This window comes from Ornithorhynchus anatinus, chromosome X1, assembly GCF_004115215.2.
Source record: "Ornithorhynchus anatinus isolate Pmale09 chromosome X1, mOrnAna1.pri.v4, whole genome shotgun sequence".
In the NCBI taxonomy this organism is placed as follows: Eukaryota; Metazoa; Chordata; class Mammalia; order Monotremata; family Ornithorhynchidae; genus Ornithorhynchus; species Ornithorhynchus anatinus.
In genome coordinates this window covers 42,232,500-42,248,299 of record NC_041749.1, presented here as the reverse complement: position 1 = coordinate 42,248,299, position 15,800 = coordinate 42,232,500, and the positions used below count along the sequence as shown (strand labels likewise).

Below are 15,800 nucleotides of genomic sequence, written 5' to 3'. Positions count from 1 at the left end.
AAAGAAAGCATTGTGGTTACATCAATGATCTGTCCTCTGGTCTCAACAACCACACACAGCCACACCCACACACACACAGGGCAACACCCCCGCCCCACCGTCCCATAGACATGACAGGGTAGCCAGCTCCCAGAATTTGCAACAACAATAATTCCGTTCAAAGAGAGATTGTCTTTTGTGCCACTCAGAGGCTGCTATACTGGAGATTCCGACCACACCCGACAGAGAAGGAGAAGCTGCAATTTATCTTGACAACTCTTTTCACCAGGATTTCCCTCATTTAGAAGGGCAGAGAATGGTTCAAAAACAGCATCTCACAAGTATTGTGTTAATTTATGCAGCTGGAAGGCGCATCTCTTGTCCTCCAGCCTTAGTGAATTCAAGTGGAATCATGGCAAGCTGTTTCTCAGATGACAGTGATTCTTGGAATAGCCCATCAGGAGCCACAATGGCTTTTTTTTTTCTTTCTGGCACCTGCAAACTTGTAAGTGGTCTAAAGGCAGGTTGTGGGCTCTGGTCAATGAGATGAGGGTGTCGCCTTGAATGGGGAAAGTGATGTCTCCAATCCCTTCAACCATCAGATGACACCGGTGAGGGTGTCCAGTGGGCAGCACAAACTGCGGGGAGCTTGAAACACTTGCACGTAACCCAGTGCCTTAGGGCCAGGGACTCATTTATGCTGCCGAACAAAAACGCCTCAGAGAGCAGAGCTCTGGCCACTAGAATCGGCGTAAACAAAGCCGGCACCAAGTCAACATCCAGTGTCCACAGAACAGGCGGCTGCGGGCTCGCCCCACGGCCTGTCTTGCGAACTCGGTGTCCCACAATTACTACCAAGAGCTCCAGGTCAGAATGAAAGATGTGATGGGGAAGGGTCCATTTCAGGTGGCAGCGAAGACCTGAGGCCAGAGATCACACTTCCCACCATTGAGTCACTTTGGAAAGCAGCGTGGCATAGTGGACAGAGCACAGGCCTGGGAGTCAGAAGGTCATGGGTTCTAATCCCAGCTCCGTCACTTGTCTGCTGTGTGACCTTGGGCAAGTCGCTTTACTTCTCTGTACCTCAGTTACCTCATTTGTAAAGTGGGGATTGAGACTGTGAGCCCCACATGGGCAGGGTCTGTGTCCAAATTGATTTGCTTGTATCCACCCCAAGGATTAGTACAGTGCCTAGCATAGAGTAAGTGCTTAACAAATGCCATAATTATCATTATTATTATTCTGCCTCCAATCCAGATACTTAACCCATAGGAGGCTTTCGGGACTTGTCCCAACCCGTTGCAAAATGCCGTCTGGACAGGCATCACTGACAAAAATGATTGAAATCAACGACAGAAGAGAGAGAGAGAGAGAGCAAATGTTTGAGAGACTCGATTTTCCACACACAGTACTTCACTCAACAGCTACCGCGCAGTGCGTCCACATACCGTCTGCTTCACTATCTGCAGCAGGCAGATCTGCTACTTTAGGATGGGGCGGTTGCAGGTAATGCCACTGAGGCTGAGTTAGGATCTTCGATGGCCCACAGGTCACGGGTTCGCTACCGAGAGAAGCTGATGAGAGTCTAGAGAGGTCGCTATGTACCATCTTTGACCTCTGCACTGCCACGCTATAGTCTGGAGGTTTTAAGTGCGGGTGGTGGGGCGGTCCTTCCTTTATGTCCGCTAAAGAGATCCCCATGTATCCCGGAGGGGTGGGAGGTGGCTCCCTATACCTATCGTCCTTCTTAGGTGAGGTGACACAGTACACTGGCACGAGAAATAAGCAATGGAAATGTTAATGAGGAAATCGGAAATGAAAGAAAAAAATCATAAACAAAACAACAAAATGTTACAATGGCAAAACGGAAATCGATTTAAAAAAAGCAAATGAGGAAAATCGGATCTCTAAAGTCTTTTCACTTTTAAACACGATTAGCTGACTTTAGCTGGGAAGCTGTGTCCGAACAGACCGTACGAGGCACTGGTGCATCCATGCCTGATTAAAGCAGTCGCGTAAGCGAGCCTACTGCAGACTCAAACCTCACCTGCAGAGATGCCAGCCCCAAGCCTGCCTTAAAGGACTAACATTGAACACAATATTGAATCTCTCATGACAGACTCTGGCTCTGAAAAGCTGAAAGCAAAAGTTACCCGTTATTTCACAGTTTCGCTTACCTCCGACAAATGCTATTGACATTATCACAGAGTGGCTTCCCCCTTATGCCCTGCCTTCTCAATTACCCAAAAAAAAAAAAAGTCAGTGGAGTCACTGATTTAGAAATATCTTGTGCACCAAAGATAATGTGAAAGTCTTTTGGGCACAAATGTGTAAAAGGCAGCAATGCTACTGCATAATAATATAATAATAACTGTACTTGTTAAGCACTTACTACATGCCACGCATGCAGGTTTTAAACGCTAGGGTAGGTTCAAGTTAATCAGATTGAAAACAGTCCCTGTCCCACATGGGGCTCAAAGACTTAATCCCAATTTTACAGATGAGACAACTGATACACAGAAGTAACTTGCCCAAGGTGACACAGGAGACAAGTAGCAGAGCTGGGATTAGAACCCAGCTCCTCCTGATTCCCAGGCCCATGCTTTATCCACTAGGCCATGCTCCTTCTTTGAGGATTATCTATCGTCTCTCTGGATCATCTATCAATGCTTTAAAAAGTGTCTTTTTTCACCATATAGAAGGAGGCTGTTTGTGAGACAGGGACCTTGCCTGCCTTGTTTTCCATCTACCCCGTGTTTAGAACAGTGCTTGATAGATAGTAATTGCTTAACAAAAGCTATTGTCGTTATTTTTATAATGATCCCACAAGACATATTTGCAAGCACTTCAGAGAATACGGAATGTCCTAAAAGATCATCATCATCATCAACGGCATTTACTGAGCACTTGCTATGTCCAAGACACTGTACTTAGCAGTTGGGAGAATACAATACAATAAAACTAGTAGAAACATTCCCTGCATGGTTTTTTTTAGCCAGGGACAGTATTTTCTGACATGCTTGATAACAGTCTGCCTTTTTACATTAGATAGAGTTTGCCATAAAATAAATGGTAGTGTTGTAGCTCTACCTGGGTTCTTACACACTAGTTGATGGTCACCCCGTGGTTCTGCAGTGTTTCCTGGAAAGCATTCCTCCATTTTGAGTTTCCCTAACTTTATTAGGATGGGCACCCCTCAGCTCCCTGTGAAACTTCAGGGATGACTGGCACACTTCAGAGAGGGGGAAGCAGGGAAAGGAGGCCCCAGACAAAACTTCACTTCAGGCACTTCACTTCTCTGTACCTCAGTTACCTCATCTGGGGATTAAGACCGTAATCCCCATGTGGGATAACGGACTGTGTCTAACCTGATTACCTTATTTCTACCTCAGTGCTTAGGACAGTGCCTGGCACAGAATAAGTGCTTAACAAATGCCAATTTTTTTTTTTTTAAAGAGCTCAATCTTAGCTCCTGGAGAGCAAACTCCTCTAGATTGTAAACTCACTGTGGGCAGGCAATGTGTCTGTTATATTGTTATACTGTACTTTCCCAAGTGCTTGATACAGTGCTCTGCACACAGTAAGTGCTCAATAAATATGACTGATCGACTGACAAAAACCTCTGCCAGACAAGACCGTGGGCCCCCACACAGTCTCCACTGTAAACAGCAAATTTCTTTCCTTGCAGTGTTGTGTTCCAGGGAACCATCAAGGTATTGGAAAAACCACCAAGACTGTTGGATGAAAATGACTCCGATTAGGGGTATTTGCAGCCAAACAAGGCATCAGCACACCCTGAATCACCTCGTATCCCTGACGAGAAACTGACAGTTGCCAAAGCCGTGACCAGCAAACCACATTAATAGACATGCATGACAGGAGCTTGGATGCCAGAGCTGAAGAGATCCAAGGCTAGGCCCACTGCCACAGCAGACAAGGAAAGAATCTTGCAGGTTTGGCGACAACACTTTTATGGTATTGGTTAAGCATTTACCATGTGCCAGGCAGTCTACTAAGCACTGGGGTAGATACAAGCTAATCTGGTTGGACACAGTCCTTGTCCCCTGTGGGGCTCAGTCTTAATCCCTATTTTACAAATGAGGGAACTGAGGGCCGGAAGTGAAGTGACTTGTCCAGGGGCACACAGCAGGCAAGTGGTGGGGCCAGGTCTAGAACCCAGGTCCTTCTGACTCCCATGCCCATGCTCTATCCATTAAACCATACTGTTTCTCAAAAAGGATATATCTCCCAGTCGGGGAATTGGACAGTCTCCCACTTGACAGGCGGGGATATTAACCATTATAATAATATCCTCTTGAATAGGAGAACTAAGGAAGTACATCCAGTCCTGTTTAATTAACTCTATACAGCTATGCTCAAAGATGCAAGAAGGAACGTAGGTGCTGAAGTTAGAACACAATAAGACATTTCCCAAAGGATCAGAAAACCCATCAAGCTATGAACTTCATCAAGAGCCCTGGAAGAGCCATTCCAGATTGGTTGGCAGGGATAACTATGCCCAAACAGCCAAGGAGAAATACAAGTGATTATAAACTCCTTTGGAAAGTGAGTCTGGAATGCTAGAAAGGCCATAAGTCTGAAGAAAATCAAGGAAACAGACTGCACCAAAGAAACTCTGCAGACAACCAGATTCACCAGCAATGGGAGTGAATGCCATGTGAATTTCTCTTTCCCGTTCTACACTGCCAGAGAAGAAACAGTAATAATAGTAGTGGTGGTATTTGTTAAGCACTTACTATGTGCCAAGCACTGTACTAAGCGCTGGGGTAGATAGAAGATCATTAGGCCTCACATGGGGCTCAAAGTCTAAGTAGGAAGGAGAACAGGTATTGAATCCCCATTTTGCAGATGAGGGAACCAAGACATAAGAGAAGCGAAGTGACTTGCTCCGGGTCTCACAGCAGGAAAGTGGCAGAGCCACTGACTCCCAGGCCCATCCTCTTTCCATTAGGCCATGCTGCTTCTCATAAGGAATATGAGAAAGAAATAGAAAATCAAATCAGGGAAACCAGCATTTCTCTTGGAAGCCTGTTGATGTGGTACCAGACTTAAGATGGACTGAAGGTCTATTGAGCTATAGTGCTGCCTCATCTTCCACAGATTTCAGAGACCTGGACCCACCCCAGTGTCATATGTAGCTTCTGGAGCAGGTCCTTCTGCTGCACTTGGCACCGTTCTCAGCAACAGGCATGTCTAATTCATGGTCTGTGGGCTGTGACCCCTTCCTCCCCCCCACCCACCCCACCTGCCAGAGCCCAATTCCTAGCTCTTGCCCCAAAGCAACTGCTCTATAGGGGTCTTGAGGGTCATGCTGCTTGCAGCCCCCATGCTGGACCGTAAAATCATTGTGGGCAAGGGAATGTGTCTGCTTATTGTTATAGCATACTCTCCCAAGTGCTTAGTACACTGCTCCTCACACAGTAGGCACTCAATAAGTACGACTGACTGAGGACTTCTTGAGTAGTAGTAGCAGCCCGCCCCCCTGGAGCAAGGAGTTGGATTACAGAGTTGGGAGAGGGGCAAGCCTCCACTGTTCCTCTCCTGCTCCTATTTCCTAAGGCAAACTCATCTGGGTGGGCTTGGGTGTCTCCCCCTCCCAATCTGCTTCCCTGGCTCTTAGTTCTTCTTTCCTGCTGCATAGCTGCCCCTAATCTTGGGCTCCTGAACCTGCTCCCACAGAAGACCTTCCCCCATGGTATCTGCATGAAAATCCATTTCCACTCACCAATTCTGTTTCCTTTGGTTAACAATTTGCAGCATGTGCCCGCTTATGTGTGCATCACCCAGTGGTTAGAACACAGGCCTGGGAGTAGGAAGGACCTGGGTTCTAATTCTAGCTCCGTCACATGTCTGCTGTGTGACCCTGGGCAAGTCCCTTAACTTCTCTGGGCCTAAATTACCTCATCTGTAAAATGAGGATTGATTAAGAGTGTAAGCCCCATATGGGACAGAGACTGAGTCCAACCTGATTGACTTGTATCTACCCCAGCTCTGAGAACAGTGCTTGCATATAATAAGCGCTTAACAAGTACCATAATTCTTATGGGTCGAGGCCAGCAGAATGAGGGTGGCGTGATAGCTTTGCAACAAGTGGCAGGCTAGGATCACAAATAACCAAGTCGGTATCCTAACCCGAAACCCTGCTCACCTCAGACCAGCTGGGCTGGCCGTGTGGGGAGAATGGACAGCAGCAGAATACCCACTGCGGAATAGGGAACTGATATGGGCCAAACAAAAGGCAAGACTTTGCCACTCGGCTGTCTGACCTTGGGCAAGTCACAACTTCTCTGAGCCTCAGTTACCTCATCTGTAAAATTGGGATTAAGAGCGTGAGCCACATGTGGGACGTGGACTGTGTCGGACCTGATTATCTTATACCTACCCCAGTGCTTAATACAGTGCCTGGCTCATAGTAAGCATTTAACAAATAAGACGATTATTATTAGGTGCACTAATTATAGAAGCCCTCATTTTGCATGCAGAGAAAAGCATGAAATCCGAGCAAGACTGCACTCTAAAGAGGTGGGGTGACAGAGGGAGAGAGGGGCAGTCACATGCTATGGGAATGAATCCCACAACCAAGTAGCAGGAAAATGCATTGGTAAAGATTGCATAGGAGATTAGGGCTGAATGCAAGGAGTGGGAGTTGGAGGTTAAAAGTAGATTATTATTTCTTAAGGGGGCAAAAAGAGCCATGTAGAGTCCAAGATGGTTGCCCTGTTGATAGTACGGTTCTTCTAAAACTGACATCAAACAGTTATCCTTCCAACTTGCTGGGTAGTAGTAATTAAAAGGCAAAAAGAGACTCCTCCAATTGGAGCAAATTGCTTTCTTAAAAAAAAAATTCCTTTTGTTTACCTTTTTCAGCCTCCTTTGCAGGATTTATAGGGCTGATCCCAGGATCTATAAAGGTTCTGCCCTCTGGCAATATTTTGTGAGGGGTGGAGGAAAGGAGGGTGGAGAGAGTGAAGGAATTTTTCCACCAAGTACAAACACTTCTCATCTAGCCTGGGGGTCAAGGAGAGGCACAGAAAGCAATAGAGGGAAGGAAATGTGTACCCATTTTCCTCATTCTCTGGGCCCATGGGGCATTGCAGGCTCTGGCTTCAACCTCAGGAGAGACAACAGACACTTTGTGCTTCCCTCCTTCAAAATCCTCCAAACTTTCACTGGGAGATGCTGGGGGGAGCCATATCCAATTCTCCAAACTCTAGGAAGAGTCATGAGTGAGGAGAACTCGAGGTAGTTAACTTGAACAAAATGGAGTGAGGATCCACAAATTCCTTCAGGGAAAAATTGGAAGGCATTGCCTTTTACGTCTCAGAGCAGCAAAATGCTTCCTGTTACAGAGTATTACAATCCCTGGCCCTCCTCCCACCCACCTTCCAAATTAGAAAGCCACAGCAGCTCAACACTAATGTAATGGCAAACACATGTAAACTGGGTTGAACCCCTCCAAGCCCTAGGATCTGCTGACAAGTTCAAATTGCATCGAACTGCCAAATGGATTAAGACTCCCTCCCCAGCTCGACTTACCTATCAAGCCTTTTTCTGTGCTTGAAGTAACGGTTTTATAAATGGTCTCAGTCCCCGATTTAGAGTCCAGACCTTCCGGCCGCTCCACCGAGTTCTCCAACGTCTTCCGTTTAATCGTCCCGTAATTTGTCTCGTACGTGTCCGACAGGGAGCTTGAGGATGCCCAGCTCTGCCGGGACTGATCGAGCACCTCCCTGTCTCTGGGCTGCCGGTTCGTTCGGGAAGAGCCTCCGGGAGACAGATGGGGATCTTCAGTGCAACAGTTGGAGGGTTCCACCTCGGCGATGGGGCCATCTAAGTGCGTCTGACGATAGGCGTTTAAGAGATCCCAGCTCTTCTGGTTCTGAAGGTTCTGGAAGTTGTCATGAGAGCTACTGGAGCACGAAGTCCAGCTTCCCCGCCCACTGTCGGCGGCTTCTATGGTGATGTGTTCATGGGAAATCTCTTCGTTGCTCATGGAAGGCACAACAGCCAAGCCTCGCAGTGTGGGAGGCCTAGAGAGGGACCACCTAAAATGGGAGACACACATGCACGTTCAGTGGAAAGTCATTTCTGGGGTTATGGTAAAACTGTACCTATTTTAAGACCACCACACCCTCCACAGTACAGGTTCATGCTGGGAAGAGGCTTATGACAGAGAGGACGTTCAGAGTCCCCTAACCTAGCACAGGATCTAGTTTTCATGTGCAGTCAGAACGATCTGAGGGGAAGAGTGGTGGATTAAATGTTTCTGAGAGCAGAATGTCCAAAATAACATTCAGAAGATGTTAGGAATTAAAATGAAAGTCAGAGAGAGGGGCTTTTAACTCTCTTCCTTTTGATTACTTATTTTGTTCATTAAAAGAAGAACTAGAGAGCATTATCGAAACACTGACTAAAAGGGACCAAAATGTGGAATGAATGAATAAATCAAGGTATTTAAAAAATAGAGACTCAGAAGATGGCAGTTGAGGAGCCCATTAGCCTCAGCACTTGGAGTTTAAATCAGGAGAAAGAGCATGGCCTCATGGAAAGAGAATGGAGCTCGGGGTCTGGAGATACAGGTTATTATCCCAGTTTTGCCACAATCCTGCTTTGTGATCTAGAGAAAGCCCCATCTCTAAGCCTCAGTTTCCTCCTCTGTCAAAAAGGTGTAAGATAGCTTCCTCTCCCTATCTTACAGCAAAGTTAAGATGACAAATCTACAGTAGTCGTATTATATGAAGAATCTGTGTCAAAAGAGGACCATCATCCTTGGCCGTAACTGAGTAGCCACTTAAGAGTGGGATCATTTCAAATGAGGAAATAGAGTTTTCAAACACAAATCAATACTAAGTTTTTGAATGTGCCCTTGTAGAGCCTGATTCAAAAATTCCATGTTTGCAAATTAGATTTCCAGAGTGATGTATGTTCTGATGTCTCAAAACTACAAGCCAGAATATGTGCTGGAGTTGGAAGCTGTTTATTGCCTCTTAAAGATGGTGGAATGTGACTTCTCTGGCTCAGATTTTGGGAAGAACAGCAGCAGCCTACAGGAGATCTATAAACTTCCTTCCTACATGTATTCCCTGATTTTGTACCCAAACAAAAATTTTCCAGAATGATTTGAATGTGGCAACGTAGAAATCAGATTTTTTCTAAGGAGACTAAAATTTAGTTTAAAAAGGTTTACAGAAAAATCTGTGTAACTTCTATTTCTAAAGCATTTCACTTAAAAAAAACACACCACCACTCGATTTATGGCCCGGTGTCTTTTTTCACCAGTTTTCATTTTCAATCTGCTCAAATTCTATCACTATTATTTAACTACATTTTAGTTTAACTCTTTTTCTTTAAAATACGTCAGCATTCACAGCTCTTGAGTATGTTTCCTGAAAGTCCTTACAATAAGGATGACTTTTTATTCTAGATAACGATATGCTGAAAAATTATTCATTTTAATTGATAGGTAATACCTGAGCCTGTTACAGAGATTCTAAAATGAAGTATCTTTTGTTATATAAGAATTTTTTATAGGTCAGGAAATCTTTAATATTCTGATTTAGTAATTGAGAAAAACTGAAAATTTAAGTAAATTGAAAGTTTCTGCTCCCACACAGCTATATCACCTATGTGATAACTTAGATCATGATTCATTCAGTTCTTCCATGATGTGCTTACATGTATCAAGCACCGTGCTAAGCACTGTGTCTGACAAGAAAATGAGATCAGACACAGTCCCTGTCTTAAATGGGGTTTAAAGTCTAAGGAGGAAGCAGAACAGGTTTTGAATCCTAATTTTACATACAAGGAAATTGAGGCCCAGAGAAGTTAAATGAATTGTACAAGGTCACAAGGCAAGTGGCAAAGCTGGGATTAGAACCAAGGTCTCCTGATTCCTAGGCCCATGCATCATGCTGTGCTACTGTATTACACATCCCGTACCATTTTATTATTTGTCCTTAGAGGCGATCTCATGACCTCTCCTCCAGGTGAAGCTGATGTTCTCCCAGACATTCCCCCCGCCCCACAGTGAGTTGGCGGAGCTTACCCAGGGCCGTGGTGGCCACAGTCCACTGCCGCTGGTGGATAGTCTTTCCTCTCCATGCTGCCCGATGGGTCTGGGGCACTGGGAGCATGAGGAAAGCCCCGCTCATCCTGCAGGGCCGCAGACATGGAGTCGACAGAGCAGTTACTCACGATGCTGGACCTGGAGGAAATCTCGCTGTGGCTCGAGTCGGAGAAGTTATCCGACTTGGCGGACGGTATCAGGGCGAAGCCTAGGGGAGAGAAGAGGAGCGCTTTTCAGGCTGAAATAACAGTCTAGGAGAACTGAACCACAAGAGGCCAGGGGCAGCTACACTGATTTTACTTCTACAGAGGAACTGAAAATTTTTGATTTTCTAGGGCTGATCGACCTCCATGCAGCTGATTTTCCAGGTAAGTGCCATCCAGATGGGTCACGGAAATGGGTTAATGAGAAAGGAGATGCCAGCAGAAATCCTCTGTGCTCCTGAGGCAAGGAGGTAAAGAAATGCAATCCGTAGAAACAACAGATACAACCCCAGTGAGGTGAATGACAGAAGTCAACTAATTGGGCACAGTAATCTGATCTGGTTCTCCACTAGAATAGGTAGTTGAGAGGGGCAGGTCTGTGGTACCCTTCGGTATGACAATTGACAAACTAATTGACATACTAATGCTATTCAAGCATTTACTCATCTGCGCACCCACCTTTCCATTCTCTTTTTCCTACGTATAAGTTACTTGAGCATCTCTTTTCCCCACTAGATTATTAGCTTCTTCAGGGCAGGGATTCTTTCTTCAACCTCTATTTAGCTCACTCAAACTCTGAGCACTATCGATGGGTAGATAGAAAAGTTTGCTTTGGATTAGATCAATTACTCTGATTTCATTTTGCCTCCATTGGCATTTTCAACTACTTATGGGCCACGGGGTCCAGAGGCTATGTGTCCTCACACCACTGGCAGAGCCATCAGGTCACTCTGCTTGTGGAGATGGGGTTGACAATCAATCACTCGGTCAGTGGAATTTACTGAATGCTTACTATATGCAGAGCACTGTACTAAGCGCAGGGAGAGTACAAAAGAATTAGCAGACAGGTTCCCTGCCCATAATAATGGGTACCCCAAGCCTTCAAAGCCGTCACAGGGATCCCCCCTCAGGAGTTATAAGACCCCCACACTTTCCCACGGAGAAAGAAGAGGTGAGGCGGTTTTAAATTCAGCCATAGAATTTACGTTTTTAGGAAGAATGCTGGTGTTTTGTAAACTTTAGTGTGATGAGGGTTTTCTTTTTACTGGGTGGAGAGATGGGGGATGACAGGAGGGGGAGGAAGCGTGGCTTAATGGACAGAGCAGAGGCCTGGGAGTCAGAAGGACCTGGGTTCTAATCCTGACTCTTGTCCACTGTGTAGTCTTGGGAAAGTCACTTCACTTCTCTGGCCTCAGTAACCTCATCTGTAAAATGGTGATTAAAACTGTGAGCACCATGTGGGACCTGGACTGTGTCCAATCCGATTAGACAGTGCCTGGCACACAGTGAGCACTTACTTTTTTTTTTTGAAAGGGAGCCCATGCAGCTCTGAATAATGTGATGAAGCTGAATAGTTTTAACGATGCCATTGCTTTTATGTTTGCTTGTCCCTCCCCTCTGTGCTAATAGACAGTGAATTCCCAGAATTCATTGATTCAAGTACAGCATCCATGCACTGAAATCGCTCAGTAAACATTTTTTGAGGATGGTGAAGGAATTACCTAACTGCTTCCTCATGCTTCCTCCAAAAATCTCACCTTTCTGATTTCTTCCATGACTAGTTTAATAGGTAGTGTCACTTGAAAGAGCTATGATCAGCTGAGTGAGGAGCTAGATTGTTTTCCTGGATGATGCAACCTTTTGTGAATATTTAAATGTATATCCCTTGGTGAAAATAACATGGGATTAGAGCAAGGATACCTGAATCCTAGAACCTGCCCTGCCATAAGGCTGCTGAATGACACATGCTGAATGACAGATGAGTCTGCTGCCTCATCTGTAAAATAGGGATAAGATACCTGTGCTCCCTGCCTCTCAGACTATGTGCCCCATGTGGGAAAGGGACTGTGTCCAGTCCAGTTACCCGTACATGCTCTAGCGCTTAGCTTAATTAACATAATAAAAGCTCTTCACAAATACCATTATTATTAACAGAAGGTTTTTTAATGATATTTGTTAAGCACTTACTCTGTTCCCAGAACTGTACTAAGCACTGGGATAGATAAAATAATCAGGGTGCACACAGTCCATGTAATAATAATAATAATAATGTTGGTATTTGTTAAGCGCTTACTATGTGCAGAGCACTGTTCTAAGCGCTGGGGTAGACATAGGGGAATCAGGTTGTCCCACATGGGGCTCACAGTCTTAATCCCCATTTTACAGATGAGGTAACTGAGGCACAGAGAAGTTAAGTGACTTGCCCACAGTCACACAGCTGACAAGTGGCAGAGCTGGGATTCGAACTCATGACCTCTGACTCCACATGGGGCTTACAGTCTTAATCCCCATTCTACAGATTAGGTAATAGAGGTACAGAGAAGTTAAGTTACTTGCCCAAGGTCACTGAGCAGACATGTGGCAGAGCTGGGATTAGAAGCCAGGTCCTCTGACTCCCAGGCCTGGGGTCTTCCCATTAGGCCTCGCTGCTTCTAAGCTTTGCCAGGTTATAATCAGGGCCAGTACCTTTTAGAAGGCTACCTAGCTCAGTCCATCCATCAGTGATATTTACTGAGTGCGTTCTGTGGGCAGAGCGCTGTATTAAGTGCTGGGGAGAGTACATTACAAGAGAGCTGCAAAACATGTTCCCTGCCTCCAAGGAGTTTACAGTATAGAGGGATTGGGAGTAAAGGAGGATTACGGTGCTATTGATGAGGATGGGAATATTAGGAAGTAGTGAGGAGATGGCCTGCTCATTTTTAGATGGATTACCCCTTGATCAAACTACAACATCCAGCAGGTCTTTTTGTTGTTAAGTGGTATTTGTTAAGCCCCTACTATGGGTCAAACACTGTTCGAAGCACTGGGGTAGGTACAAGTTAGTTCAGTTTACAGTCCTTGCCCTGCCTGGGGTTTACAGTCCAAGAAGGAGGAAGAACACTGGAATTTAAGCCTTTAGCTTACTCTCTTAGTTTTAATACTGTTCAATTTAATTGGTAAAGAAGAACCTTTCCTTTGTTCTTTGTGTGTTTTTCTTCTTAGACTGAATGTACTATTCTTTTTGAGCATTTTCTCATGTTTCCTCACCGTCAAAAGATTTTCACTTTTAGTTTTCCTTACTGACCCTAGAAATAGGTATCTTTACTCCATGAGCTAAGAGCACGTACATTTTAATAAGAGAATGGGATCTTGCCCTATAGCAAACTGGGACTCCTGACTAGCAGAGATGGAGGCCCCACTTCTCTAAACACATAGTTAATATCAGGGATCGGAGCAGCATGAAGGGGGTTGTGTGTTTTTGTGAGCATAACCATGGAAAGATTGCAGCACCCTAGGGAGGGTTGATATTTGGAAGGGGAAAGAGGCAAAAGCAGCATGATCTAGTGGACAGAGCATGGGCCTGGGAATCAGAGGACCTGGGTTCTAACCCCAGTTCTGCCAGTTGCTTGCTGTGTGACCTTGGGCAACTAACTTCTCTATGGCTCAGTTTTCTCAACTGAAAAATGAGGATTAAATCCAGTCCCTCATACTTAGACTGGGAGCCTCACGTGGGACAGGGACTATGTCCAACCTGATAACCTCATACCTACCCCAGTGTTTAGAAGAGTGCTTGACACAGAGAAGCAGCGTGACATAGTGGAAAAAGCCCGGGCTTGGGAGTCAGAGGTCGTGGGTTCTAATGCTGGCTCCGCCACTTGTCAGCTGTGTGACTTTGGGCAAGTCACTTAACTTCTTTGTGCCTCAGTTACCTCATCTGGAAAATGGGGATCAAGACTGTGAGCCCCACCTGGGATAGGCTAATAACCTTGTATCTCCCCCAGCACTTAGAACAGTGCTTGGCACATAGTAAGCGCTTAGTAAGTATCATAATAATTATTATTATTACTCTTAAACACAGGGAACAAGTCCCTTGTCTATGTTGGATTTTCCCAAGCACTTAGTACAATGCATTGTATTGAGGGGGTGCTCAATTAAATACTTGGGTTTCTTCGGCCCGAGCGACTTTGCAGGTCACTATCTTTGACTCCTCCGGTTGGCAGGACCCCTCTAAAGTATCTCAGAATTATTATACTCTTGGCCAGCACAAGAAACAGTGTGGCCTAGTGGAGAGAGCAAGGGCCTGGGAGTCCTTCTGACCTGGGTTCTCATCCTAGTTCGGCCTTGTATCTGTTGCATTCCTTTGGGCAGTTGCTTCACTTCTCTGTGCCTCAGTTCCCTCATCTGTGAAATGGAGCTGAGACCATGAGTCCCAGGTGGGACATGGAATGTGTTCAACCTGATTAGCTTGTAATAATAATCATGGTATTTGTTAAGTGCTTACTATGTGCCAAGCTCTGTTCTAAGCGCTGGCACTGTTGTACCTACCCCAGGTCAGAGTATAATACCTGGCACATAGGAAGGGTTTAACAAATACCATTTTTCAAAATGGTACAAACCTAGCACAGTGCTCTGCACACAGTAAGTGTTCAATTACTGCTACTATTACTACTACACTAGTGAGTGCCTGGATGGGTCCTGTGAGCCCAATTGTCTCCATCCCTTCAGCAATCTCTCTGACATTTTGGGCCTGGAGCTGCAGCCTCAAGGGGAGTGCTGTTGGGCCACCCTTCTGAGGGTGTAGGCTTCTTTCTGCAGCCCACCAAGTCCTGGTCTCCACCTGTCCCACTTTATGTTCACAGAGTACACACAGCAACAGTGATTCCAGTTTCATCAACAAGAACGTGGAAAAACCCCATGAACCATCGATTGGAACCATCACTGTTCCAAAACTGTGAATGACATTGGAATAGGTGACCAGAAAAAAAGAGCTGTGCTTGGTATTCTTCTAGACTGTAAGCTCATGGGCAGGGAACGTGTCTACCAACTCTGTTGTATTATACTCTCCCAAGCTCTAAGTACAGTGCTCTTCATATGGCAAGCACTCAATAAGTACCATTGATTAACCTAATCAACTGTAAACTCATTATGGGCATTCGATAATAATAATAATGTTGGTATTTGTTAAGTGCTTACTATGTGCAGAGCACTGTTCTAAGTGGTGGGGTAGATACAGGGTAATCAAGTTGTCCCATGTGAGGCTCACAGTCTTCATGCCCATTTTACAGATGAGGAAACTGAGGCACAGAGAAGTGAAGTGACTTGCCCACAGTCATACAGCTGACAAGTGACAGAGCTGGGATTCGAACCCATGACCTCTGACTCCCAAGCCTGGGCTCTTTCCACAGAGCCATGCTGCTTCTCTAATGTTGGTATCTGTTAAGCGCTTACTATGTGCAGAGCACTGTTCTAAGTGCCGGGGTAGATACAGGGTAATCAGGTTGTCCCACGTGAGGCTCCCAGTTAATCCCCATTTTACAGATGAGGTAACTGAGGCACAGAGAAATTAAGTGACTTGCCCAGAGTCACACAGCTGACAAACGGCAGAGCCGGGATTCAAACCCATGACCTCTGACTCCCAAGCCCCGGTTCTTTCCACTGAGCCATGCTGCTTCTAGTATTCGATCCATCAATCAGTTGTATACTGAGTGCTTACTGTGTGCAGAGCACTGCACACAATAAAACAATATGACACATTCCCTGCCCACAGAGAG

The 15,800-nt window shown here is 45.5% G+C and overlaps 1 protein-coding gene across 14 annotated transcripts in view; it reads right to left on the bottom strand.

The window, feature by feature from the left end:
• The window catches only part of RAPGEF6 (Rap guanine nucleotide exchange factor 6), a 287,050-nt gene that overhangs the window by 3,633 nt on the left and 267,617 nt on the right, over positions 1 to 15,800 (bottom strand). For 11 of the 14 annotated variants that reach the window (XM_029050266.2, XM_029050270.2, XM_029050268.2 and 8 more), the window contains 3 exons: positions 10,046 to 10,274; positions 7,537 to 8,045; positions 1,428 to 1,748 (listed from right to left, as the gene is read on the bottom strand). In XM_029050266.2, the coding sequence (XP_028906099.1) occupies positions 1,428 to 1,748; positions 7,537 to 8,045; positions 10,046 to 10,274 (1,059 nt within the window). The remainder of the gene's footprint in view (positions 1 to 1,427; positions 1,749 to 7,536; positions 8,046 to 10,045; positions 10,275 to 15,800) is intronic. The other 3 variants (XM_029050275.2, XM_029050276.2, XM_029050278.2) reach the window with 1 other exon arrangement.